The 25660-nt window shown below is 38.1% G+C and overlaps 2 protein-coding genes across 2 annotated transcripts; one reads left to right on the top strand and one right to left on the bottom strand.

The window, feature by feature from the left end:
- Nucleotides 1-762: 762 nt before the first annotated feature.
- LOC127951915 (protocadherin Fat 3) lies at nt 763-6162 on the bottom strand. Its single transcript, XM_052550058.1, has 11 exons — nt 6061-6162; nt 5385-5453; nt 5032-5201; nt 4846-4887; nt 4622-4711; nt 4451-4540; nt 2085-2207; nt 1538-1651; nt 1370-1463; nt 1141-1253; nt 763-991 (listed from the first exon to the last, which is right to left on the bottom strand). Exons 1-11 carry the CDS (start codon nt 6104-6106, stop codon nt 908-910), a joined length of 1035 nt encoding a protein of 344 aa, XP_052406018.1. The 5' UTR covers nt 6107-6162; the 3' UTR covers nt 763-907.
- An 11821-nt stretch (nt 6163-17983) lies between these two features.
- LOC127951913 (tyrosine-protein kinase-like otk) lies at nt 17984-21634 on the top strand. The gene is made up of 5 exons (XM_052550057.1): nt 17984-18108; nt 18397-18717; nt 18863-19177; nt 19355-19642; nt 19724-21634. Exons 1-5 carry the CDS (start codon nt 18072-18074, stop codon nt 19882-19884), a joined length of 1122 nt encoding a protein of 373 aa, XP_052406017.1. The 5' UTR covers nt 17984-18071; the 3' UTR covers nt 19885-21634.
- The last annotated feature ends 4026 nt before the right edge of the window (nt 21635-25660 follow it).

Raw genomic sequence — 25660 nt, 5'->3', positions numbered from 1 at the left:
GAAAAAGAAGCACAAGAACTACAACCAGAGGTGGGACTCTCAAGTCACAAGCGAATCTGGTTCGTAATGAATGAAGCTGGTTTGTGGAGTTGTTTAATCCTCCTCTGCTGTGATCTTGAGAGATTGAATGTCTTTTATTTCAGTTGATTTCATAAAAGCCTGTGACTGGAACTCAGGGGGGAAGTGGTGGCCTATAAGTAAGAGTGTTGGACTTGCAAAACAAGGGTTGTGAGTTTGTGTCTTGGTGCTGGCAGGAATTGTAGGTGAATCTACAGTTTTCTCTCCACCTTCAATACCACGACTGAGGTGCCCTTGAGCAAGGTACCAAACCCCCAACTGCCTTCCTGGGAGCTGCAGCATAAATGATGAACACTGCTCTGGTTTGTGTTCACGGTGTGTGTGTGTGTGTGTGTGTGTGCGCGCGCACTCTGGATGGGTTAAACGCAGGGCACAAATTTTAAGTATGGGTCACCATACTTGGCTGTATGTCACTTCACTGTCACTTTCACTTATTTGTTGTGTTTCTCTTTTTTTTCTGTTTCTCTTCAGTGATTTTGCTTGTAACAGTAGGTGTTCATCATTAATGCGCAATCATCACTTAATAGCTTAATTATCTCATTAACTTCAACACCGCTTCAGTGTTACTTTTAACACTCTGTAGTGTGGACCCATATAGACACCCAGCAGTGTTAATCTGACAACAGGGATGTCTGTTATTATGCTGGCGGCTTTAATAAATTGCAGGAAATGCAGACTCACTCCTCAAATCTCAAACTGCTTTTATGATGCACAATGAAATTAAACACAAAACAAGGTTTTAAGAGATATCAGGGTTAAAAGATATGGCAACTGTCAAATCATTTCAGATGTATTAAGCAAAGCGTGAAGAACAGTCCCCCTGGTCAAGTTACTGCAGGATGTCATTAACATCCTCAATGGTGACCATTACCACAGTCTCAGCCGTCTTACGGGCATCATTCTCCTGAGCTGCCTGTTTTTACAAGAAAAAAGCTGTTTAGAGAATATATATATATATATATATATATATATATATATATATATATATAAACAAAGTACTGAATTCTCGTTCTTAAGATCAGCCTAATAGTTTTCATGTCTGTTTTTAGAAACTTCCGATACCTGTATGATAACAGAAATCTGCTCTATTTCCTCTCTGTCTAGTGCCTTCGTCACAGAGATCACTCCACTTTTTCGATCAATTTCAAAGTTGTTCTGGTATTGATTTGGAATGACTGGAACAAAAACGTCAATATATGCTTTATTATCATCAGTAACTTCATTATTTCATAACTTAACTATTTATTATTTAGATTAGGACATATGTCATGTAATCGTCTTTTAAGGATACCTGTCGTTAAGCTGTAAACTACAGACGTGTTGATGCCTTTGTCGCCATCTTGAGCTTTTATGGCCTCAGGAGTGATGTGTGAGAAGTGTCCTACCTGTGCATGGACAGAAAAGAGGGTTGTCCTCTGATGTAATTTAAAAATAAAATAGTTTTTTTAACGTAATTTACCTGATTTTCCTTAATGGATGCCTTGTAGAGACCGTGGTTAAAATAAGGGTTTAGGTTGTCCTCATCTTTAACTGCTATTTCAACTATCATTGTGTCAGTGAGGCTTCCTACATCCTGCAAGAAAAAAAATAAACCTCACTTAAAAAGAAATGTTGGGTTAAAAATAACCCCAATAGTAACCAAACTACTGGATTATTAAAGCACCTTCCCAAAAGTTGAATTAGACTTTACCCAACCATTAAATTTACTATTTTAATCTCTTCATGACATTTAATTTATTTTATTATATATCTAGTACTGACTTACTGTCACCCTTAAAATAATTTTCCCATCCAATCTAAATCTAAATCCTGACATCATGACAGCTGTTCCTGGTCCTTAAACACTTGTATGTAAAAAGCAGCTTGGACATTCTGCTAAACATCTCTTTCTGTGTCCCACGAACACGTACATGATGACAGAGTTTTAAGTTTTGGGTGAGCTATGCTTTGTAGACTAGAGTAGTACTTTATGTTTAGTAATCAAAGTGAAATGGATGTAGCTTTACTCTAGCAAGCAGGGTGAATTTGTAATGTTGAATCTTGTTGTAGTTCAGAGGTTTAGTCAACTTGATGTTACATGAATTCGTCTGGGCATCTTCACTCAGTCCAAAGTCTTCTGGTACTGGAGGCTGTAAACAAGAGTAGATGGGGACATGCATAAATTCATGTTATTTCATTTCATCTCTTAAAAAAGTATTTGCATGCATCAGTTCTGCACAGCAGACCAAATGCACAGTTACATCAATCAATGAAATTCTAATGTTTTAAAGGGGTCATGTCATGCTGCTAAAAAGAACATTATTTTGTGTATTTGGTGTAATGAAATGTGTTTATGCAGTTTAAAGTAAAAAAAAACACACATTATTTTCCACATATTGTACATTATAGTTGCTCCTCTATGCCCCGCCTTCTAAAACGTGTCGATTTTCACAAAGCTCATCACTCTGAAAAGTGAGGTCTGCTCTGATTGGCCAGCTATCAAGTGTGATTGTGATTGGCTTCATCCACAGTGCAAAGCTGCATTTATTCAGCGACCAGCATGGATCAGCTCAACCGAAGTGGATATCGTCCTCTTTTGGAAGGCCAAACAAAGTAGTTTCGCTTTCACAGTGAAACACACAGCGCCTATATGACATGGCGGCATCGGCAACAAAAATACTACGACAAGAATAAAAGGTACGCTTTTTTTTCTTTGCATGAACATCTGGGCGGCATTATGCAAATCTTCCCACATACTGACGTAGATATGTGGGGGCGTGTTAGGACGAGCTGTTTTTGGGGGGGTGTGGACTGGTCTTAACTTTTATAAAGAATATCTCTTTGGATTTGAGACTTTAGTCTTTACAACATCACCGATCTTCTTTATGCACCAAGAGCTTGTAACACTCAAAAGAGAAAGGAAAAATCTGAAATCACATCATATGTCCCCTTTGAAGTCAAGAGTCAAAAGCAATTGATTCAATCTAAGGCTTTGGCTGAAGTCAGTTGTAGTTCTTGTATTTCTGTTCGCCTCATCTCTTTTTTTCTGTTCTTGTTCTCTTTCTTTCAGTGATTCAGTTTGTTAACAGCAGGCGTTCTTCATTAATGATCAATCCTCGCCCAATAATTTAAAAATAATTATCTCAATAACCAGGGCCGCTGCTGGCCAAATGTGTGCCCTAAGCAGGATTGTATTGTTGTGCCCCCCTTCCTCAAATATGGTGATGAAATAAAAAACAATTACTATGGGGTGAAAATAGAACTTTAATCAAATAAAAAAGTAAATGAATAAATTGTATTATTTACAAATTACAATTGTAGCTCTCGACATTTACCTATGGCTATAACTTTATTATGACTCTAATGTATTTTATAGTCTCAAGCATTCAGAAATCATGCAAAAGGAAATTAAGCAGTGATTTATAATTTATTTAATATATAGGCCTATTAAAATCTATAAGGTGTGTATTGTAGCTGACACCTAAATGAACACATTACAATTGTTTTATGACTGCAAGTCTTTCTCCTCAAATGCTATTGAGCTTCAAATTTGTGTCTGAGTCCATGTGAAAAAGTAGCATAATTTACATATGACTTACAGTTTGTTTTAATAAATATCAAATATTCAATTCAATTGTGCATTATAGCTGACACCTAGATGAACAATTACAGTTGTTTTTATGACTTTAAGTCATTCTCCTCAAATGCCACTGATGTTAGAAAAGTGTATACAATATAAATGCCAATATTGCATGTAACTTTAGAGACGGTCCCTAAATTTGAGACTCTCGAACGTCCAACGTCAAGCCAACTTTATGCCTGTTTTTTATTTTATTTTTTACTTTCTTTAGCTTTCTTTTCTCTGCGCCGGATTGCTGATGTTCATCCATCAATTATAAATATTCAGCAAACATGAGGTGCGAGCGGTCGCAAATGGGGATGGGAGAATGGCGGAAGTTTTTTTTTTTTTTTTTTTTTTGAGCAACTGGGATGGTGCCCCCTCGGGGCTTGGTGCCCTACACAGACTGCGTACTCTGCGTGTAGGGAGCGACGGCACTCTAAATAACTTTAACACTGCTTCAGTGTTACTTTTTTAACACTCTGAGTGTGGACTCATATAAACACAGAGCAGTGTTAATCTAACATTGAGGATTTGCTGTGTAGCTAGAAAACATGAGATAAGATATATTCAATGTTTTTGTTTATAATCAAAATGCAGTTTCCAAGTCAATCGTCCCATAGCTTCTGTAAAGTACAACACAACAGTTGGGCTTTGGACACTGTCAGATCAAATGTCACTCATTTAGTGCATGTAGGGCTTTTGCATTCACCATTAATGCAGTTTTCCGGAAGCTTATTGTGTATATCAAATATGTAAGAATCATTGACTTACCAGAATAGAATATAAAGTTACTTTGCTTAGTGCAGATACATCATTATCAGTAGCTGTCACACTGAGCACAGTTTTACCCACAGGTATCTCCTGGAATGACAGAATGAAAGACAGGTTTACTCAGTGCCCTCAGTGATCAAACACACTATGAAGGTGTGAGATTACACACACCTCCGACACTGTGAAGCCGTATGATTTGGTCGGGAAGACCGGTGGGTTGTCATTTAAATCCCCAATGGTATGTTTCCGGATGTTTTTTGCCTGAAATGGAAAAAGAAGAATTTATAGTTTATAGTAATCTTTTTTTCTCTCTCTGTATAATACATTGCAATAATTATAGAATAATAATTGTCTTATTTAATGATTTAATGATGTTATTGTTTAAATAAACATACCCCTCCTACGCAGGTGATTGAATAATAAAAAGCATCTGCATACTAGAAGACAAAGCATACAAACAGACATATATGATAAAATAAAATGCAATACAATCCCCTATCTATCTATCTATCTATCTATCTATCTATCTATCTATCTATCTATCTATCTATAGGCATTGGATCAGTGAGGATGGAACAAACCATCATTATTTCGTCAGCATCGAGCGATTTGATCAGCCGTAAGGTAGCAGTTGAGCTTCCAGCAGTGTAATCCAGCTCCAGATATTCCATAGCAATGGCACAGAGATATGGCTCCAGAACCAGACGATCATCCGGGCTGATATCAGTGATAGTCTCTAGAATGTTGCCTCCTGTAAGGCAGATCAAATAGATATTCTAACATACAATCTAAAACAAACACATCAGATAATGCCAATGTTGTTTTCCCAATACCCTTGTAATACTCTTTAAAACAAGATAATTTTTTCTAAATATTTACAAATCAGAATTACTTTATTTTATATTAAATATTATATAATGTTTGTATATCTCACTTTCATATGGCTCATCGGTAATTCCTCTGTAGATATAGCTTCCATGTACACAGTCTATGTATGCAGAACCTAAAACAACAAGTAATTGGTTTCAGAACTCAATTCAGTAGCACACACTCCATTAATATATACAATATATTGAAAATTAAGCCAAATAAAATATTTATTTTAAAAATTGGTCCAAAATACTTAAATTTTGCTCAAATACTATTGGCATGACTCTGCTCCCAATCTCAGATCTTTACGTCAATTGTTTGTTGCATCAGCAGCATAGTTACTGAAACTTGACATAATCAAAAGTAAAACTAAACCACACTTAAGAATTATTTTACACATAGATAGATAGATAGATAGATGAATCAACAAACAGAACTAACAATTATTGCTAAATGTGTGACTGAATCATATAATAACTTAATTAATAATATTGATAGTTCATCGTCTAGCTGACTACGTCTTGTATTATTATTATTATTTTTTTTATTTTTTCTAAAATCCTGTCAAATGTGCACAAACTACTAGCTACTACTAAATATTGTAGAAACATAATTTTCTGTAAAGTTGCTTTGTAACGATTTGTTTTGTAAAAAGCGCTATACAAATAAACTTGAATTGAATTGAATATATAGACGGACGGACAGATAGATAGATTTTAGTTTAAATAAATTTGACTTACCAACATGTAGACAAGCTAAAATAATTACCACAGTGAATAAGGCCATCTTTTCCACAATTCACTGTCAGTGATGCTTGGATTGTGAAGTCTGGCAGTGAAGAGAATGATTATACCTTATATACGTATACTGAGCTGTTATTTATTGTATGCCATTAACCTTTATGGCCTCTGTTGTAAGCAGGTATCAAAAGTCAAGTCAAATCAAGTCACAACTTTACAGATTGTGTCAAAGCAACTTTACAGTATCAAATAGGACAAAAGTGTCAATAATGAAAAATGACAGGATTAAACACTCAATTTTCAGTTAAAGGTCAGTTTATCTTTAAATCCAGTGATGTCATCATCCAGCTCAGTTCAGATTAAATAGAATCTGTGCGATCAAGTCGACGATATCGCTGTAAATTAAGTGTCCCCAACTAAGCAAGACCGAGGCGACAGCGGCAAGGAACCAAAACTCCATCAGTGACAGAATCGTTCATAAAACCATTACTACTGTGCTGTTGGGAAATGTCAACACCTCTTGATGCTTTATTTTTTGTTAATTTAGCCACTGTATTGAATAAATACCTGGTGTTATGTTTGTTTTCTTCTAAAAGAGACAAAAAGTAATCAGATCTAGCAGTTTTTAATGCTTTTCTGTAGGATAGGTTACTTTCCCGCAAAAGCAATACGGAAATCCCATAGTTTGGTTTTCCTCCAACTGCGCTCCATTTTACTGTGCTCATTATTCCACGGTGTCAGACTGTTTTCCTTAACCTTCCCTAAGCATAAAGGAGCAACTGTATTTACGATGCTAGAAAAGAGAGGGTTCATCGTCTCTGTTACTGTTGAATCTTTTCTGTTACATCATCAAGTTGTTCTGAGGTTTTGGATATGCTATAAGAATGTATCCTGTCCTGATGTATCCGAATAAGGAATTCGGATACATCAGGAAGATTACTTACAAAGCAGTCTTTTGTGGTAGAAGTGATGGTTCTACCATACTTGTAACAAGAAGTAGAATTTACAGTTTTAGCTATATGAAGTTTGGACAAGACTAAATAATGACCTGAGATATCATCGCTTGGCTGCATAATTTCAACACCATTAAAGGGATAATCCACCACAAAATGAAAATGTTGTCATTAATCTTTTACTCCCATGTCATTCCATGGGGGGAGGCCTGGGACTGTCCCATAGACTTATATTACACTGTCAAGGTCCAGAAGATTATAAAAGACATCATCAGATTAGTCCATCTGCCATCAGTGGTTCAACCATAACGTTATGAAGCGACGAGAATACATTTTGTAAGCGAAGAAAACAAAACTAACAACTTTACTCAACAATTCCTTTGTCAACAGTTTCATCTGTGTCTATCCATATCACCATATGCATATGTTTCTATGTGTATTTAGCTTTGATTTGAAAGAAAACTGACTTTTGATTGCAACAGTGAGTAGGTCCTGAGACGTAACCCCAATAGGGTTCAGAGTGTCTATGAATGCTGAACCCAATGCATCTTTTTCTTTATCAACATGGATATTAAAATCCACGCTCTAACTCGGATAGAATGTCAGAAAAAATGTCTTTAATAAAGTCTTTTTGGTGTGCAGGTGGCCTGTATACAGTAGCCAGTACAAACATCACAGGATTTTTATCATTAACACTTGTTTATGAAGCACCATTACTTTAAACGAGTTATACTTGAAGCCTGCCTTCTGAGAAATACTGAAATGATTGTTATAAATTGTAGCAACACCTCCCACTTTACCTTTTTTGTATTTTCTAGTTCGGGGAACAGACACAGTCTCTATAGTGTGATATCTAGGTGAAAGAGTCTCTATGTGCTGAGAATTAACTGACCTCTGTGACGGGAGGCAGCTAGCAGACGGTCGGTTTAGCCAGTCTGTCTGCTTCCTGACCAGGGCCCCAGTTAGTCAAGTATAAACACTAAGACTTTTTGCCATATTTCTAGAGAGAAGAGTGGGGCCACCCCAGGAGGGATGAAGACCATCTCTTGAAGACCAATGGTGTGCCATAAATGCTAATAATTCAAGATATGGGATGGAGTGACTGGAAAGAGTTTCATGTGACGAGTTTATTCGAGGATATTTGACATTTTGAACTTTTGTAATTGAACTTTACTTAATCTTGTTCTGTTATTTATGCAACAGTTTCAATCATTTATGTCTATTCCTGTTTATTATAACTCAGCCCTTTCTAATTCTCATTCTGATTGGACGGTTGCAACACTCAAATGTTAAATGACCAATGAAGTTTATATTTGGCTACTGTCCTGCAACCGTTTTCATATGCTCTGCTTTATGTCTTTTGAATCATTCTGTGTTCTTTCTTTACACAAAATTGAATAAAGTCAATTCATTATTTCACAGAAATGGTAAACTGGCAGGGTAACAAGAGTCAACTGTTCATTATAGTAAAATAAACCCCTTAAGGGTAATGTAAGTTTGTAACCAGGATGTGAACCATCCTTTCAGGGATTTTTTTTTTTCAGATATAATAAATAATACATTGTTCCTTCCTCAATAACTAAAGCTGAAGACCTTTATGCTGGACTTTTGCCTGCAATTGAACAGGCTGTAAAGACAATCATAAATAATACATAAATAATACTCTCCATGAGATTTTTAACATCCGTGTGCCTAATTCTGTGTTTCCATTGCCAACACTATCTTATCACAGTGGGATATGTAAAGCAAAGTTGAAAAAATATTGCATGCCGTGCAAAATGTAACTGCAGTAAAGTTCAGTCAAGGTGCTGAGAAGGCAAACACATTGAAAGTTTGCACAAGATGGTCAAATTCAAATCCAATAACAGACCTTCCTTCCTTTTTTTCAGCTGAAACAAAGAGAAACTAAAAGAAAGGCCTTTACACAAAGGCTCTTATGCATGCATATAAATACACGGATTACACAGATTAAAAGCTAAATGTTTTCTATTCGGTTCATTCTTGGTTAAAACAAAAACAAAAATGTTGGTTCAATTTGCAGAGTGAAATTAGATCGGTCCAGCATCTAGAAATTATATTTATTAACTCTGTTATTATTATTGATTATTTTTCCTTCTAATAGTTTGCATTTTCCAATTATGCCTTAAGTGTGACCAATAGTATATTAGTATTTTCTGTTTCAGCTGTTTGATCACGCTGGTGTCTCTCGTGAGTCGTGCACATATTCATTGGAAACAGTGCAGTTGTTCACCTTGACATCCGGCGCGAGCAGTGGTGCACTTTGGCATATTTTTGTTCATTTTTTTTTTTTCGTAGAATACTGAAAGACGCCTGAACTACAAAGCCTATTTATAAATGGGCAACATCCATCACGAATATGGAAATGTTGGATTTCTCCAGAATTAGAGAGCCTACCCCATACAGTAAAAAAAGACATTTATTTTTGCCAAAATATATTTTAAATATATGCTAAATATATGTCGTAACTGTGAAGTTCAATAAAATATATTTTTGAAATCGAAAATATATTTCATTTCAACCTTCATTTACCAAAATATATTTAATATATATATTTAATAATATATTTCAGAGACAAGAAAATAAATTTTCAACCTTATAGTACAATGTGGATGGAGAGCAAAAGTATAAGATTTTTTTTTTTTGCATTCTAAAATAGTTTACAGTAAAGTAACGGAATAGGCCTGATTAGTATGTACAACATAAACAAATAATTGGCTACAAATAAAACAAGAGCCAAATGTTTAGAAAAGAATTAGATAAGTCAAGTTCATTCATTTGCTTGTCACATTGCAGAATACCTCACTACTAATGTAGTACAGTTGACTTTGACTTACTGGCACGATATACATGAGGAGATTTGATGATAAGGCATTAAGTGGCAGTAGGTGCACTGTATCACTTGATGTTTTGAAAAGGCACCAGAACTAGCACGATGCACAAAATACAAAACTGCTATGTACACTTTAATTTGTTGACATTAATTAATTATAAGGGATAGAATATAACACACATTAATGGTAACACACACACTATTGAAATAATCAGTATAATTTTTTGTTTAAAATAAACAACAAAAACAATGCACAATATATAATACTGCTAGTGTAATGTACATTTGATTTCTTGCCATTAAATATGAAATATATATCATATATATATCATATTTTTTCAATGATAATGAAGACATGTTAGTGTTATAAACATAAGCATCACAAAATAAACTGAAAAAGTTACAATTATTTACACAAATTGCTTCAGAATAACTTTGCAAAAATATACCACATTGTATAAAATTTGAAATTTGAAAAAGAGTCGCACGAGTCAGAATTCGGCTCAAAATCGGATGAAAATCGTACAGTGTATGCACAGCCTTAGATGAAATCAACTGAAATAAAATACATGAAATCTCTCAAGATCTGATTAAACAACCCCACAAACAGCATCACCAGCTCCACTTATTAATAACCAGACTGATTTTATTTCTGTCAGACGTCTACAGAAGATCTTATTGAGAATGAACTAAGGTTTAGAAGGTGATTTATTGTTTCATTTGAAGTAACCATGTTAGAGATCACTGTTTGCTTTAGTTGGGCTCTCGACCCTTGACTTCTGTCTTACTTATTTTTCTGGCTGTTGGGACCTTATGTTTCTAAAACATATTTGTTCTAAATCAAAAGCCCAGAAAAAGTATCATCAAGTGTTACACAAAAACACAGAGGCTGCATTTTTTTCCTAACGTGTACCTAGGTGTTAGTTGTTATATTTTATATTGGTGAAGATAATTATTCATTATTGAGCTGCTTGGAGTCTAATCTCTGATGAAACAAGTGTTGTGTAATTAGTTGGATTGATTACAGTAAAAGTGATTCTAAGAAGCAGTTGTTCTCTGACAGTCAGTTAATACAAAGACTTTCCAAACAGTTTAGTCTCCTATGGTGTCAATTAGTCACACACAGACATCAATAATCAGCATATGAATCTCAACAATGGTGACCATAAAAAAGATGCTGCAATGCATGCTGGGTACTATTATAGTAAAAAACTCATTCATGGCTCCAAAGCATGCATTGGCTGAAAATGCCATTAAATTTGGGTGGACGTGGGGCTCTTGCCGATGGGAGCTTGTACTCGCAGCATCGGATGGGAAAGCCTTGACGACCGTATAAATGGAAAAGGAGGTTTTCGCCGGCCTCCCGCGGGATCTGGATAGTGCATGGTGGAAATGACAGCTTGCGGCTGTAAGGAGAAAGGAAAGGTAGTCTGGCCAGGAGGCTCTCGCCGGCATTTGATGGGAGCACGCGCATCGAATGGGTAAGTCTCGCCGGCCGTAGGAAGAAAAGGTTAGGTTTACCTAACCTGGAGACTCTCGCCGACATCCGAAGGGAGCACACACATCGAACAGGTAGCCTTGCTGGCTGTAGAATAGAAAGTCTCGCCTGCATCTGGTGGGAGCTCTTTACTCGCGGCACCAGATAGGTAAGTCTCGATGACCTTAAAAGAGGATTTACACTGGGAGCGCTTTGCAGCACCTGACGGAGGGTTCAGTACTCAGAGCAATTTGAGTTGTCTAAAGGGGATGCTATGAGGGTTACTTGTGTAGTGGTTTAGCAAATCCAATACGCTGCTTCCGATGATGTCAGAAAATCTTTGATTGGCTTGCATTCGAAATTAAGTGTAGGATGAAATGGAATTTACTGTCCTGTCAGTGTACCTCGAATAAGTCCCATGAATCTGGATGCATGGGAATAGCTTAAAGCAGAGGTGATGTCATCCTTCCCCAGCCAAGAGCTTAAGAATTATTATTAATTATTTTTTTCTTCTCTCTCTCCATATTGATTGCGTGGTCATTGTTCTACAGTTGTGAGAGAGAATTCATCGTGGAGATAGAGGCGGGAGCAGGCTCCTGTGGGAGCAGGCACTGCTGCAGCGGTGGAGAAATATAAATAGAGGCTCCTGCGGGAGCAGACACTACTGCTGGAGCAGACACTACTGCTGGAGCAGACGCTGCTGCGGCGGTGGAGAAATATAGATAGAGGCTCCTGCGGGAGCAGACACTACTGCTGGAGCAGACACTACTGCTGGAGCAGACGCTGCTGCGGCGGTGGAGAAATATAAATAGAGGCTCCTGCGGGAGCAGACACTACTGCTGGAGCAGACACTACTGCTGGAGCAGACGCTGCTGCGGCGGTGGAGAAATATAGATAGAGGCTCCTGCGGGAGCAGACACTACTGCTGGAGCAGACACTACTGCTGGAGCAGACGCTGCTGCGGCGGTGGAGAAATATAGATAGAGGCTTCTGCGGGAGCAGACACTACTGCTGGAGCAGACGCTGCTGCGGCGGTGGAGAAATATAGATAGAGGCTCCTGCGGGAGCAGACACTACTGCTGGAGCAGACACTACTGCTGGAGCAGACGCTGCTGCGGCGGTGGAGAAATATAAATAGAGGCTCCTGCGGGAGCAGACACTACTGCTGGAGCAGACGCTGCTGCGGCGGTGGAGAAATATAAATAGAGGCTCCTGCGGGAGCAGACGCTGCGGGAGCAGACGCTGCTGCGGCGGTGGAGAAATATAGATAGAGGCTCCTGCGGGAGCAGACACTACTGCTGGAGCAGACACTACTGCTGGAGCAGACGCTGCTGCGGCGGTGGAGAAATATAGATAGAGGCTCCTGCGGGAGCAGACACTACTGCTGGAGCAGACGCTGCTGCGGCGGTGGAGAAATATAAATAGAGGCTCCTGCGGGAGCAGACGCTGCGGGAGCAGACGCTGCGGGAGCAGACGCTGCTGCGGCGGTGGAGAAATATAGATAGAGGCTCCTGCGGGAGCAGACACTACTGCTGGAGCAGACACTACTGCTGGAGCAGACGCTGCTGCGGCGGTGGAGAAATATAAATAGAGGCTCCTGCGGGAGCAGACACTACTGCTGGAGCAGACGCTGCTGCGGCGGTGGAGAAATATAGATAGAGGCTCCTGCGGGAGCAGACACTACTGCTGGAGCAGACGCTGCTGCGGCGGTGGAGAAATATAGATAGAGGCTTCTGCGGGAGCAAACACTACTGCTGGAGCAGACGCTGCTGCGGCGGTGGAGAAATATAGATAGAGGCTTCTGCGGGAGCAGACACTACTGCTGGAGCAGACACTACTGCTGGAGCAGACGCTGCTGCGGCGGTGGAGAAATATAGATAGAGGCTTCTGCGGGAGCAGACACTACTGCTGGAGCAGACACTACTGCTGGAGCAGACGCTGCTGCGGCGGTGGAGAAATATAGATAGAGGCTTCTGCGGGAGCAGACACTACTGCTGGAGCAGACGCTGCTGCGGCGGTGGAGAAATATAGATAGAGGCTCCTGCGGGAGCAGACACTACTGCTGGAGCAGACACTACTGCTGGAGCAGACGCTGCTGCGGCGGTGGAGAAATATAGATAGAGGCTCCTGCGGGAGCAGACGCTGCTGCGGCGGTGGAGAAATATAGATAGAGGCTCCTGCTGGAGCAGACGCTGCTGCGGCGGTGGAGAAATATAGATAGAGGCTCCTGCGGGAGCAGACGCTGCTGCGGCGGTGGAGAAATATAGATAGAGGCTCCTGCGGGAGCAGACGCTGCTGCGGCGGTGGAGAAATATAGATAGAGGCTCCTGCTGGAGCAGACGCTGCTGCGGCGGTGGAGAAATATAGATAGAGGCTCCTGCTGGAGCAGACGCTGCTGCGGCGGTGGAGAAATATAGATAGAGGCTCCTGCTGGAGCAGACGCTGCTGCGGCGGTGGAGAAATATAGATAGAGGCTCCTGCTGGAGCAGACGCTGCTGCGGCGGTGGAGAAATATAGATAGAGGCTCCTGCGGGAGCAGACGCTGCTGCGGCGGTGGAGAAATATAGATAGAGGCTCCTGCGGGAGCAGACGCTGCTGCGGCGGTGGAGAAATATAGATAGAGGCTCCTGCGCGAGCAGACGCTGCTGCGGCGGTGGAGAAATATAGATAGAGGCTCCTGCGGGAGCAGACGCTGCTGCGGCGGTGGAGAAATATAGATAGAGGCTCCTGCTGGAGCAGACGCTGCTGCGGCGGTGGAGAAATATAGATAGAGGCTCCTGCTGGAGCAGACGCTGCTGCGGCGGTGGAGAAATATAGATAGAGGCTCCTGCTGGAGCAGACGCTGCTGCGGCGGTGGAGAAATATAGATAGAGGCTCCTGCGGGAGCAGACGCTGCTGCGGCGGTGGAGAAATATAGATAGAGGCTCCTGCGGGAGCAGACGCTACTGCGGTTTAAGTTTAAAAATAGCTTGTTTTATTTATTATATTATTATTTTTCTTCATAATTATTTTACTTTTGTTTCATGTAAAGTGCTTGGAATAGCCACTGTGTACGAAATGTGCTATATAAAAAAAACTTGCCTTACCTAAATAAATTGGTCCTGCCATCTCAGTGAGGTTTAAACATGCACAGTAAGGCAAATGTAATGTCTTCATACATTTTGGTGTGGATGGCTTGCCTTGAAAAAATGCCTTGGCTTTGTGGTTAAATGGCATCGTCATCCGACAGAATTACGTCATGACGTCGTTTAACAACTTTAGCCATGAAACCAGCGTTAGCGTCTTCACCTGAAGAATGTATTGATTTACGACAGGGGGTCTGCAAAGCGAGAGAGACTTGCTGTGGTGAGCACTGGGGTGCGGCCCAGGCTGGTTGAATGCCTGCTGCGATCTAGCGCTCGAGGGGAGCCCGGTCTTGAGTGGTATCGAGCAAGGCGAGCTCTGGGCTTCGCAATGTATATTGGCCACAACGTGTGGCTTTGCGAGAAGAGCAGCTGTCGCGATAATGCTTAATGGTGTTCGGCGTCTGTGATAGGATGACGGACAGAGCGAAACGAAGATCACAGTCAACATTATTTTATAATTATTTGTTCAATAATATTTAACTTAACCTGCTTTGTATCTTTATTAAATGCAAAAGTGATTTATTAAAACAGGTTTATGAGAGTCATCCGTTTGATCAACGAATTGGAGCGGCATCGGCTGTTAGATCCTTTTAAAATGTCAAATAGCCTTCAATTGTGAAGATTTATTTTTAATGTGGATCCCACAGTGTAACCTAAAATAAATGTGCTTTATTATTATTCATATTCAAAGCTTTGTTCGAAAATTATTAATGCACATGCATGACATGGAGGCGCCCTTTCACATACATGTAAAATATATATACAGAACCCAGGTAAAAAAGATATATATTTAAATTGTGCTTTTTCAGACAACCTTAATATATTTAAACTATACTATACTAAGTGAATATATAAAATGTATTATTTTGAAAAAACTTTGAGTATATTAAGTGTATTTCAAGATATGTCTAAGGGCTTGTCATTTAGACACTGCAGTATTTGAAGACTGCTTTATCACAGGATCTGTGAAAGGCAAAAATAATTAATATAAAATTAGACAATGACAATTTTGTATCCATGATTGGATAAATGTATTATAAATTATAATTTGCACTGATGTTAGTATTTTGTTGACGTCTCAGTTTACCTTTTGACAATATCCTCATCAAGCTTGACATATGAGTGTCCATTCTTATCCTCTATTCTCTTCACTCTACAGCACTCTACATTGAACATAAGATTAGAAGAAGCCTAACAACATTACTTACAGAGAGCAGAGTTCAAATATAAAATCACTGATGTGAAAGTGACATGATATTACCAGCCCGAGACACGAACCCACAATCCTAGGGTTAGGAGTCAAACTCTAACCACTAGGCCACACCTTCCCCTAATTTGATAACAAATACCATACACGCTTGCAGAAGCTGGTAAAAATAAGAACATACTGCTATATTTTTGTATTAATTTCATAGTTCCCCCAAAACAATTTGAATTCTGTCACCGAGCTCATTATCATACGAACTAATCAGCCATTCAATGGCTCTGGGACAAATCAGGTTTAGTCAGTGTGTAGTTTGAATTTAAACACAATTAACTCAAGATTTTCTTCTTCTTATTATTATTATTTTAAAAGCATTTTAGATATGGTGTTGAAATCCTTGTTTGAATTTCAGTGGTAGTTTATTACAATTATTATATCATGTAATGAATATACTGTACAAACTGTATATTATATGGCCCTATACCAACCCTACACCTAACCCTAACCCTCACAGGAAATTTTGTGCATTTTTACTTTCTCAAAAAAAAAAAAAAACACTAATTCTGTACGATTTATAAGCGTTTTGAAAAATGGGGACATGGGTTATGTCAAAAGTCACCCTCTCCTTGTAATACCTGTGTCATACCCATGTCATTGTACAGAATTGCGTCTTGATATGTCACAAAAACAAGAGCACACACGCACACACACATGAAAAGAGCACCATGACTTTACAATTGTTCAATTAAAATAAACATATTTTGCTCTATGCAGTGTGTCTGATATCTGATTAGCCTAGAAGTAAAATTAAATGACTTTCAGAGGACTTAAAGCAAAAATCCCCTAAACATCCTGAATGGTGTCTGCACATCTTGTAAATGTCCTTGCGTGTTGCATTAGCGCTGTCATATCTTACTATGACATGCCATATAGCAGTTTTCAGCAATGGGCAGCTTGTAACTGGCCTGCCAACAATAAAATCTCCCCCGCTTCCACAGCCATAACAGTTGCAACACTTACTCATGATCAGAGTATGTGAGCGGTTCGGAGCATGCAATCACTCTCTATAAAGCATTCAAACAAATATTATTTATTTATTTAATTTTTTAATATATTTTATGAACAAAACTGTGATATTTCAAACAAACGAAAATATATTATACATGAATCATGAAGCTCATGTGCGGGCCATTGTTGTTGCATTTTTCATCAATTTATGCATTTAGCAGACGCTTTTATCCAAAGCATCTTACAGTGCATTCAGGCTATCAATTTATACCTATCAAATTATCCTTTGACTATGTTCTGGCCTGCCATCTAGTGGCAAATTCTTCTATTTTTGGGGGCCCGATGCCAAACTTACTTTTCGACCCCTGCCATATAGCCTATAAAAGCACATTTATTATTTTAATATTTGCGGAGAAATGCCTCCCAGACCACCTTCTGAAGTGGTTTGAGCGATCGGATTTAAACCCGTCTCGAAAGCATTTATCCTGGGGTCTCATTTATAAAACTTTCCTTAGATTACATCCTAAAATTGTATATATGCACAAAAGCTAGATTTTGCGTACGCACAAAAGTTTTCCGATTTATAAAACCCTGCGCCAGAACCTGCACAAAAATCCCTTTATAAATCCCATTCAGAGGAAGATGTGTGTACGTGCATCTCCACCCCGACTCCTCCCAGAAATCACCATTACAATGACTAACTTTATAAACGTTGAGTGTGCATGGGCATAATATATGCATACGCAACTTTCCACACACATATTGTGATCTTGGATATACACATTTACATTAAATATTCCACTTGCATTAAAGGAGATAAACACTGGAATTACATAATTTTACAAACAACAAACATATTTACAAAATGTTATTAACATTAAACATAATTTTCCTGTGACATGCTATATTTTATTGACAGGGATGTGTGCTATAGTTGCACAATAATAAATCTTTAAACTACAGACCACGTTAAGAAACTAGGAGAAAATGGTAAGATTTGCAAGTTTCTTTTTAAAAATAATGTCAGTGACAAGCCGAATCAGAAAATAGTTTTTTACTCTATATAGTTTTTATCTTGGTTCTCGATTCATGTCCGCACATTTGCCATATTTCTTTTCTCTAAAAGACTCTGTTAATTTCATGCAGTCTTTTCTATAGATGTATTAGATGAGGAATAACTGCTAAATTTGCAGAGCTGTGGGGCACATTAAGAACTACTGATATAAAGGAAGTTGTGTCCTTGCAGGAACTCAATGTGTTAACATTTAGATCTTATGATATGAGGCATAAAAAGATAAAAAGCCACACGTCTCAACACATCTCGCATTTTATTACTAAAGCTGTTTCGAAGAGTTTCATATTCATATTTGACTGAAACTGTTGAAAAATTAACATGGTTTGGTTTTGTGTGTTCTTGTGGTGTCTGGTTGGTGAGTTTTAAATATTTGTTCTGCAACAGATTTAGGGAATTTCTTCCCCCTAAATGTCTTTTATGTAATAATATTGAAGCTCAAATACTAGGAGCACTAGTTTTCATTAGATACAATATGTCATCTGAAGTAAGTGTTTTCTGTTAATGATGTTTGGAGCTCAAATTAAATTAAGTGTTTTATTGAAAATCACCATAAAATGTATTCTAAAGATTTCAAATGTAATTCTCAAACCATTTACACTAGTGGTTATTAGTAGCTCTTATTCTGTTTCTGTTTGTTCTTCAGGTGCGTTTGGGGATACATACGGGCTGAAGTCAGTGTCAGTGAAGGAGGGAGAATCTGTCACTTTACACACTGATAGAGAAATGAGAAATAATGATTTGATCCAGTGGAGGTTCGGACCGGAAAACATTTTAATAGCTGAAATCAATGTGTTGGACAGCAGCATGACTGTAAATTATGATTATGATGGACGATTCAGAGACAGAATGAAGGTGGACCGTCAAACTGGATGTCTGACCATCACAGACACCAGAATTGAACATGCTGGACGTTATGAACTAAAGATCAAACTTATGAAGAAGTTCTTCATTCTCACTGTCTATGGTGAGTTAAATATCAGTTTCATCTGTGTTGTGTCCATGTGGTAGTTTGGGATATTATTCTTTACTTTAGTGAACTCAATACTACCATCATGAAGGTATTTGAAAGTCTTCATCTGTGATAAACACGGTTTCTGTTTGTTCTGCAGGCGCGGTTGACGATGGGGATGAGATGAAGTCAGTTCCAGTGATGGAGGGAAACTCTGTCACTCTACAGACTGATACTGAAATGAACAATGATCTGATTCAGTGGAGGTTTGGGAACTATTTAATAGCTGAAATCGTGGATACGGCCAACGGCATCACTATATATGATGATGTTCTTGAAGGGCGATTCAGAGACGGACTGCAGGTCGATGAGAAAACTGGATCTTTGAGCTTCAAAAACGCCAGACTTGAACACTCAGGATTTTATCAACTACAGAGCAACCGTACGAGGAAGGTTTTTACTCTGAGTGTCTATGGTGGGTTGGTTATACCTTGTACATAGATCCCTAAAATGAAAATGTGTTATCGATTCCCAGGTTTACATTTACTGGTAACTTTCTAAATCAGATTCTATTTAAGTCTTTCTGAATGGTTCTCCCTCATCTACATCTATATCTTCATTCATCCTAGCTTTATTTGCTCATGTTTTCTAGCTCCTCTGCCTGTTCCTGTCATCTTCAGCTACTGTCCTCCTTCATCATCGTCATCAGCATCCAAATGTATGCTGCTGTGCTCAGCGGTGAATGGGGGTCAGGGGACTCTCTCTTGGTACAAAGAAAACCATTTATTGTCCAGCATCAGTGTGTCTGACCTCAGCAGTCTCTCTCTGCCTCTGGAGATGGAGTATCAGGATCAAAACACCTACAGATGTGTGCTGAACAATTCATTCTCTGAGCAAACTCAACATCTGGACATCAGTGAACACTGTCACACATGTTCAGGTACGGTAGCGCTGGTATTAGTTGATGTCACCAGTGATTTTACTGTGTATTTAGCATGTATTTCATGTTTTTACTCCTCAGACTCAGGCCACGGCTGTGAGACTGTTCAAGCTGTGATCCGATTGGTCGTCACTGCTCTAATGGGCGTGGCTGCTGCGGCTGCTGTGGTTGTTCTGTATTATGACATCAGATCCAGAAGAGCTGAACAGAATCAAGCACATCCTTCCATTTCAGCAATCTAAATGATATGGTTATGCCTTTTTATCATTTATAAATGATCATTCATTTTCAAAGGCTTTGTTTATCTATCTGCTCGTATCAATGTTGATTTATCAGCAGCTCATTTTCACCCTAGAAGATGAATTGAGAACAAAATACAGAGATCAGGGTGGGGGTTAGGGCAATTGGTAACAGTTAACCAGGGTGTTATGGAGATTTCTGGGAGATATGTGTCGTGTTCTTTAACAATCTGCCTGGAGTCATAGATGGTGTGATCTATGATTCCCCCTCTCAGAGGAAGAAATCTGTTTAAGTTACAACTGTGACAATCGCTTCTTTCACACAGTAATACCAGCAAATTGCTGTAAAATTATTGGGATGACTTAACCGGAAAAATGTTAAAAATGTGCTGTTCACACAGGCAACAACATTTTTTTTTTCTGGTAAAGCACCATTCACGCATCGATTTCAAATTACCTTTTTTTGGTCCAGTAACATCATATTTGATGAATTCATACCAAAAATCTACACAGCATTGAATAAATGCATCATCTGCATCAGATTGTAATGATTGGCCAAGAGCCATTGAAGTTTTAATTTGGATTGGCCCGGAGTAGACGTTTCACATCAGCACGGTCTGAACATGAACGTTCTTATACCGATAATTTTCAATCTTCGTTTACACACATCACAATTCCAGCAATTTCCTGGTAATGTTACAACTTCTCATCCTGGTAAATTGCCAGATTCAATTTACCGGAACGGCTCGTTATTGTGGCAACATTTCTATGCTCCTAAACACAAAGCGGTGCAAAACAAAACGTGACTGGTTGCTTTGCCTGTCCGTCATATGGCATGCAAGACTAATTGAGCTCTGGCCATATTAACCAGTAATTTATTTTCCAGCAAGTTATGACTGGTTCATTATAGTCCCACATCTGGTCACATCTTTTTCCTTCAGCAAACATCGCATTATCAATTAAATCAGCAGCAAGAGTCAAAACTAGTCCACAGTTTAGCAAATGTTGGCAACCTCTGTAAGTTAATCTTGAATATGCTTTACTGAATGCTTTGATACCATGTAATAAGGTAGGAAATTGTTTTGAAACTTAAGCTCTATCCATAAGAATGCAGTTGTTTTTAAAATAGCAGCTTTTTCTATGTGTTTCTTTTCTTGTGGTTTAAAATAGCTTGAATGTGTAAATTGATAAATTAATCTGCGGATCATGTGCGTGCCGAACAGTATAGGGTCTTGTATGTGCATATCACGGATCAACTGACAGATCAGAGCAGAAATTATCTTTCATTTACGTCTTTTTCTTCAACGGTTCGTCCACATGCAAATGCCACACAAGGTCACTGAAACTGCACATTTTTTAAAACGCCTGCCAGAGTCAAGATTTTCAAAAACTCGGTTGCAATGTTATCATGTAGACAACAAAACTGGAGTTTTTGGCTTGTGATGTCGGTGCCTACACTGTTATCTCCGCCTACTGGAAACTTTTTTTGTGTGCTTTTTTGCATGTATTTTTATATAGCTCTTTATAACCCTGTATTAGACTGTGTATCTGTAGGCCAGCAGGTTCCATGTGCGATTTGATCCCAACATTTATTGAGTTTAAAATTAAAAAAATATGTAAAAATTAAAATAAATATCTTTTCAGATATACATTTTTTATTATTATTTATTTATTTTACAAAATGCCATATGGAAACATTAAAATAAATGTTCTTTCAAATTTTTTGGTCTTTTCTTTGTTTTTACAGAGTGCCTCAGAAATATGCCACAGAAGACACCTAAAAGACAAGACTTAGTCAGATTGTAGTTATATGAAATGAAATGTACAAAAAAAAACTTTTTGAATAAATTAATAAAAAATATATGTAAACCAGTAATATGGAGAATTTATCAAGAAAAAAAAACATGAACATTTGAAAACTATAATTTTTGACAATAAGATTGTGTGTACTGTGTAACACTCATTTCTCAACATAAAAGCATTAACAACCTATAAACATTTATGTGAAACGTATAGCCCAGAAGTCCAGGAAAAAACCTTCTTTGGAAATTATTTTCTGTCTCCCATGATGGATTCAAGTCTTTCCACACCACAAAGGCATTTAAAGCAGACACATCAAATGCAGTAGGAGAAGACAACAATTGACCACGAGGTGTTTTCTACTTGCAACCATAGCTTTGCAACCATCAAATATTACACATACACAAACAAACACGTGCAATTTGTATATCTGCTGGCAAAAGAAATTCATGAATTTCTCACTCTATCACCAACTTTGAATAAAAATGAGTAAATAATACATAAAAATATTTCATTTGTAAATACCTTGTCAAGGTTGTCAACTCTGCCTTTTGCAGTGATTGCAATCTAATATCACATCAGGCTTCTTTTATTCTGTCACTCACTCTGGACTCCTTGTGGCAGCACACGTTTCCCCTTTGTAACAGTGGTCTCCAACCTTTTTTACACCCCGGACCGGTTACATTTATAAATGTAAAAAAAAAAAAAAAAAAAAAAATATATATATATATATATATATATATATATATATATATAGGAATTTAACAGAGAGTAGTGTTTTAATCATATCCACAAATAGTCCTGCACAAAATAAGGAAGACTGAACATAAGGTTTAAGAAATTAGTCAATAAACACCAATTTAATAACTTTTTAAAAATTCTAATTAATTTCCCAAATATAACCTCTGAAAAAAGTTTGAACTTTCACCCAACAAGGCAATCAAGACAATCTATTTTTTCTCGATTGAAAACCCTTGGACTAACCTCAAAACTGGCCATAACTGGACACCTGGACAGAGTATATAATTCTAAAGTAAATGTATGCACCACCTGCAACTTCCTTTATAATGACATTTCTGTTTGTATGGAGGAGTTTTTTTGGTTTCTTTAGACAGGGATGGATGGTGATACCTTAATACTAACAACAAGGCAGTCAATACAGTGATACCATACGCCACGACCCAGTTCATCAAGCTAGTACTCAATATCTTCATTGCTCTCAATCCCATTTCCACAGTCACCCACTGTCCAAGAACAAGCTTCTGCTGTGCATTCAGTTTCCAGTTTACTGAGTTCACCAGTCCCAGCTCTGTCACTTTCACTAAAATCAGCAACATGATCACCACACTCAGCAAACTGTTCAGGAAGTTGATGCACTTTCAGCAGGATCAGCTTTTTCATTTGTTGAGACATTTATGTAGAGTGATTCTAGATGTGCCTTGACCATAACTCTCGCCTTTCTTTGCAGATTTGAGGTGTTAAATGTACTCAGAGTAACACTTAACTATTATGCCTAAGAGGTTGAAAAGACTATAATATTGCAAAGATGCCATGCTAGCACTACAAAATGTTAAAAAATAATATATAAAAAAGGCCACTTTCGCAATGTAGACAGCTTCACTGAGCTTCAGATGCAATGTGTTGATATGAAGCTCTTTGCAAAAGTTATGGGTGATACCACTTTTTTTTTTTTATATCCGACACCAGTTCTCTCAAAGCAAATATCACCAATATTGATACATCCCGATACAGACACCTCTAAAATAAAATAATAAAATCAGTAATTATAATGAATAGATATATGTGTGTGTGTGTGTGTGTGTGTGTGTGTGTGTATGTATGTTTAGTATTTTTTTGTACTGTACCAAAACCTTACTGAACCATAACGTCAAAACCAAGATGCGTAGTGAACCGTCATGTTTGTGTACCGTTACACCCTTAGCAGTTAATCAGACTAGTTTTTTTTTCCACATTTGTCATCTCATATATAGCTTTTCCTCACAAGACAAAAGGAATTGACAATTACTAGTCAGACATAATACAAGATGTTTGGTTATTGCTTATCTTCATTTGTATGTTTTGGCTTTAAAATTTAATGGCAAATGGCAAACTCATGATGTTAGATTGAGAACATGTTTATTTAGCAGAATTTTTGGGCAGTGTAATGTTGCGGTAATGAGGTTAGTATATGAAAGGCCACATGGGAAAATACTGTAGTATACTGTACTATTAGATGTAGTAAATTATAGTTTGCTGCAGTATGTTACTCATCATTCCTCTGTTTTAATGCATACTACAGTTTTCGATAGTATTAGTGAACTGATAAATCATAGTTTTCTTAAATGTTTACTATGGTGAGGTTAAAAAACACTATTGTATCCAGGAATATTACTACAGTTTGCTATAGTAAATAAAGTCTACTACGGTATTTTTCATACTAAAATCTTGTGTGCCTTTTGCTGACCATAGCCCATGAGTCCTATCAGTCTGACCTGCTGTTAGTTATTAGTGTTGCTGTGGGTGTCTGTAGAGGTTTCACCTCCTGTATATAAAAGTCTGATAGCCATATCATAATGTTTAGTGACAGTAACAATTGGTTGAGAAGGTGAAAAGCAGCATGTTTCAGATTATGCTAAAAATACTAAACACAAATTTAAAGTCAAAGATGTTTTTCCTGTTTCACTGGTACTATTTAGTGACATAAAAGTAGTACAGAATAATCCCTACTGTTAATATGTAAGCCCTCTACAACAACAAAAAGTATAAACTCATAGTGATGTCTACAAATTTTTAGTGGGGCCACTCACTAAATAAGATATGTGACAGAGATGTGACATTACACATAGCAGAGCTCTAATGACGTGAGAAGATAAAGTGTTGATGTCGCAGCGGATAAGACACATGCCTTTGGTGTGAGAGACCCGGGTTTGAATCCACTATGAAACACCAATGTGTCCCTGAGCAAGACACTTTACCCCTAGCTGCTCCATAGGCGTGCGACCTCTGACATATATAGCAATTGTAAGTTGCTTTGGATAAAAGCATCAGCTAAATGAAAACGAACTCAGGCATTCAGACAGCTATATGATGCAAAGTGGTCTGAACTTGTTTTTCACACAGCCTTGACCACCTTGCATGAGGGGGCTTTAACAAGCCATCCACCCTCCCTTTCACCGAAGATGTACAATGTCTTCACAAGCATCTTGAGAAGGTTGCTGATTTAGCCTCTGAGAACTTGGAATGGATGCCATCAACAAATCTATGGGGAACTTTGCAAAGCAACTCTAGCAAAAATAATACTGTTTAACCAACAATGTGGGACAAAGCTGCCCTATATTGCTGCTGGGCTAACAAAGTTTGAACAAAATGTTTTCACATTTCAGTTGGGTGGAAATTACATCAAAAACAACATTTGCAATGTAAAACTTACTTGATACTCAAAACGTTCATTTTTATAAAGATAAGTTAGACTTTACTGATTCTAAGCTAAGTGACGACAGTGGTGTAGATGAAATACATACACAGACACAAACAGATAAAAGCACATAAACATACAAACTTCAAATCAGTAGAGTCGGGTTGGTAAGAATTTGGCTGGTTGGGAGAAGAGGGAGATGAGTTTCGGCCATCATGGTGTTCAGAAACCTGTTTTCCTCTTTTGTAGTGATTTTTGAAAATTCTGCCGAAAAGGATGATGCATCAACAAATATGGTTTCCAACCGAAATTGCTGCAGTAATGAAACATTTCCAGAACCACATCACAAGGGGGAAAACTTGCCACTAAAATTGAATGCCATCAGTGCAAGAATGCTGAGCATCCAGCTTTGGCTAGTCGCTCTGTCCAAAACATAGATTTAATCAGGAATCACAGCTTAACTACTGTTTGTATTTTATTTTTCTATTCACACATATTGACTATGCTCTTGGACAAATAATTTTGTTTCTAGCCCTTGTGGTTCAAGGGTCATTAACAGACATA

Source organism: Carassius gibelio, chromosome B3 (genome assembly GCF_023724105.1).
Source record: "Carassius gibelio isolate Cgi1373 ecotype wild population from Czech Republic chromosome B3, carGib1.2-hapl.c, whole genome shotgun sequence".
Taxonomy (NCBI): domain Eukaryota; kingdom Metazoa; phylum Chordata; class Actinopteri; order Cypriniformes; family Cyprinidae; genus Carassius; species Carassius gibelio.
The sequence above is the reverse complement of the archived record's forward strand: the minus strand, read 5'-3'. Positions and strand labels throughout refer to the sequence as shown.

Excerpts from the sequence above, each read along its gene's own strand:
- LOC127951915 (XM_052550058.1), bottom strand. The coding sequence starts at position 6,106 with ATGGCCTTATTCACTGTGGTAATTATTTTAGCTTGTCTACATGTTG. Across the intron at positions 4,888-5,031 it reads ATGCTGACGAAATAATGATG|TATGCAGATGCTTTTTATTA; the intron begins GTTTGTTCCATC and ends TTTGTCTTCTAG. Across the intron at positions 2,208-4,450 it reads TAACTTTATATTCTATTCTG|CCTCCAGTACCAGAAGACTT; the intron begins GTAAGTCAATGA and ends TCTTGTTTACAG.
- LOC127951913 (XM_052550057.1), top strand. The coding sequence starts at position 18,072 with ATGGTTTGGTTTTGTGTGTTCTTGTGGTGTCTGGTTG. Across the intron at positions 18,718-18,862 it reads CTTCATTCTCACTGTCTATG|GCGCGGTTGACGATGGGGAT; the intron begins GTGAGTTAAATA and ends TTTGTTCTGCAG. Across the intron at positions 19,178-19,354 it reads TTTTACTCTGAGTGTCTATG|CTCCTCTGCCTGTTCCTGTC; the intron begins GTGGGTTGGTTA and ends CATGTTTTCTAG.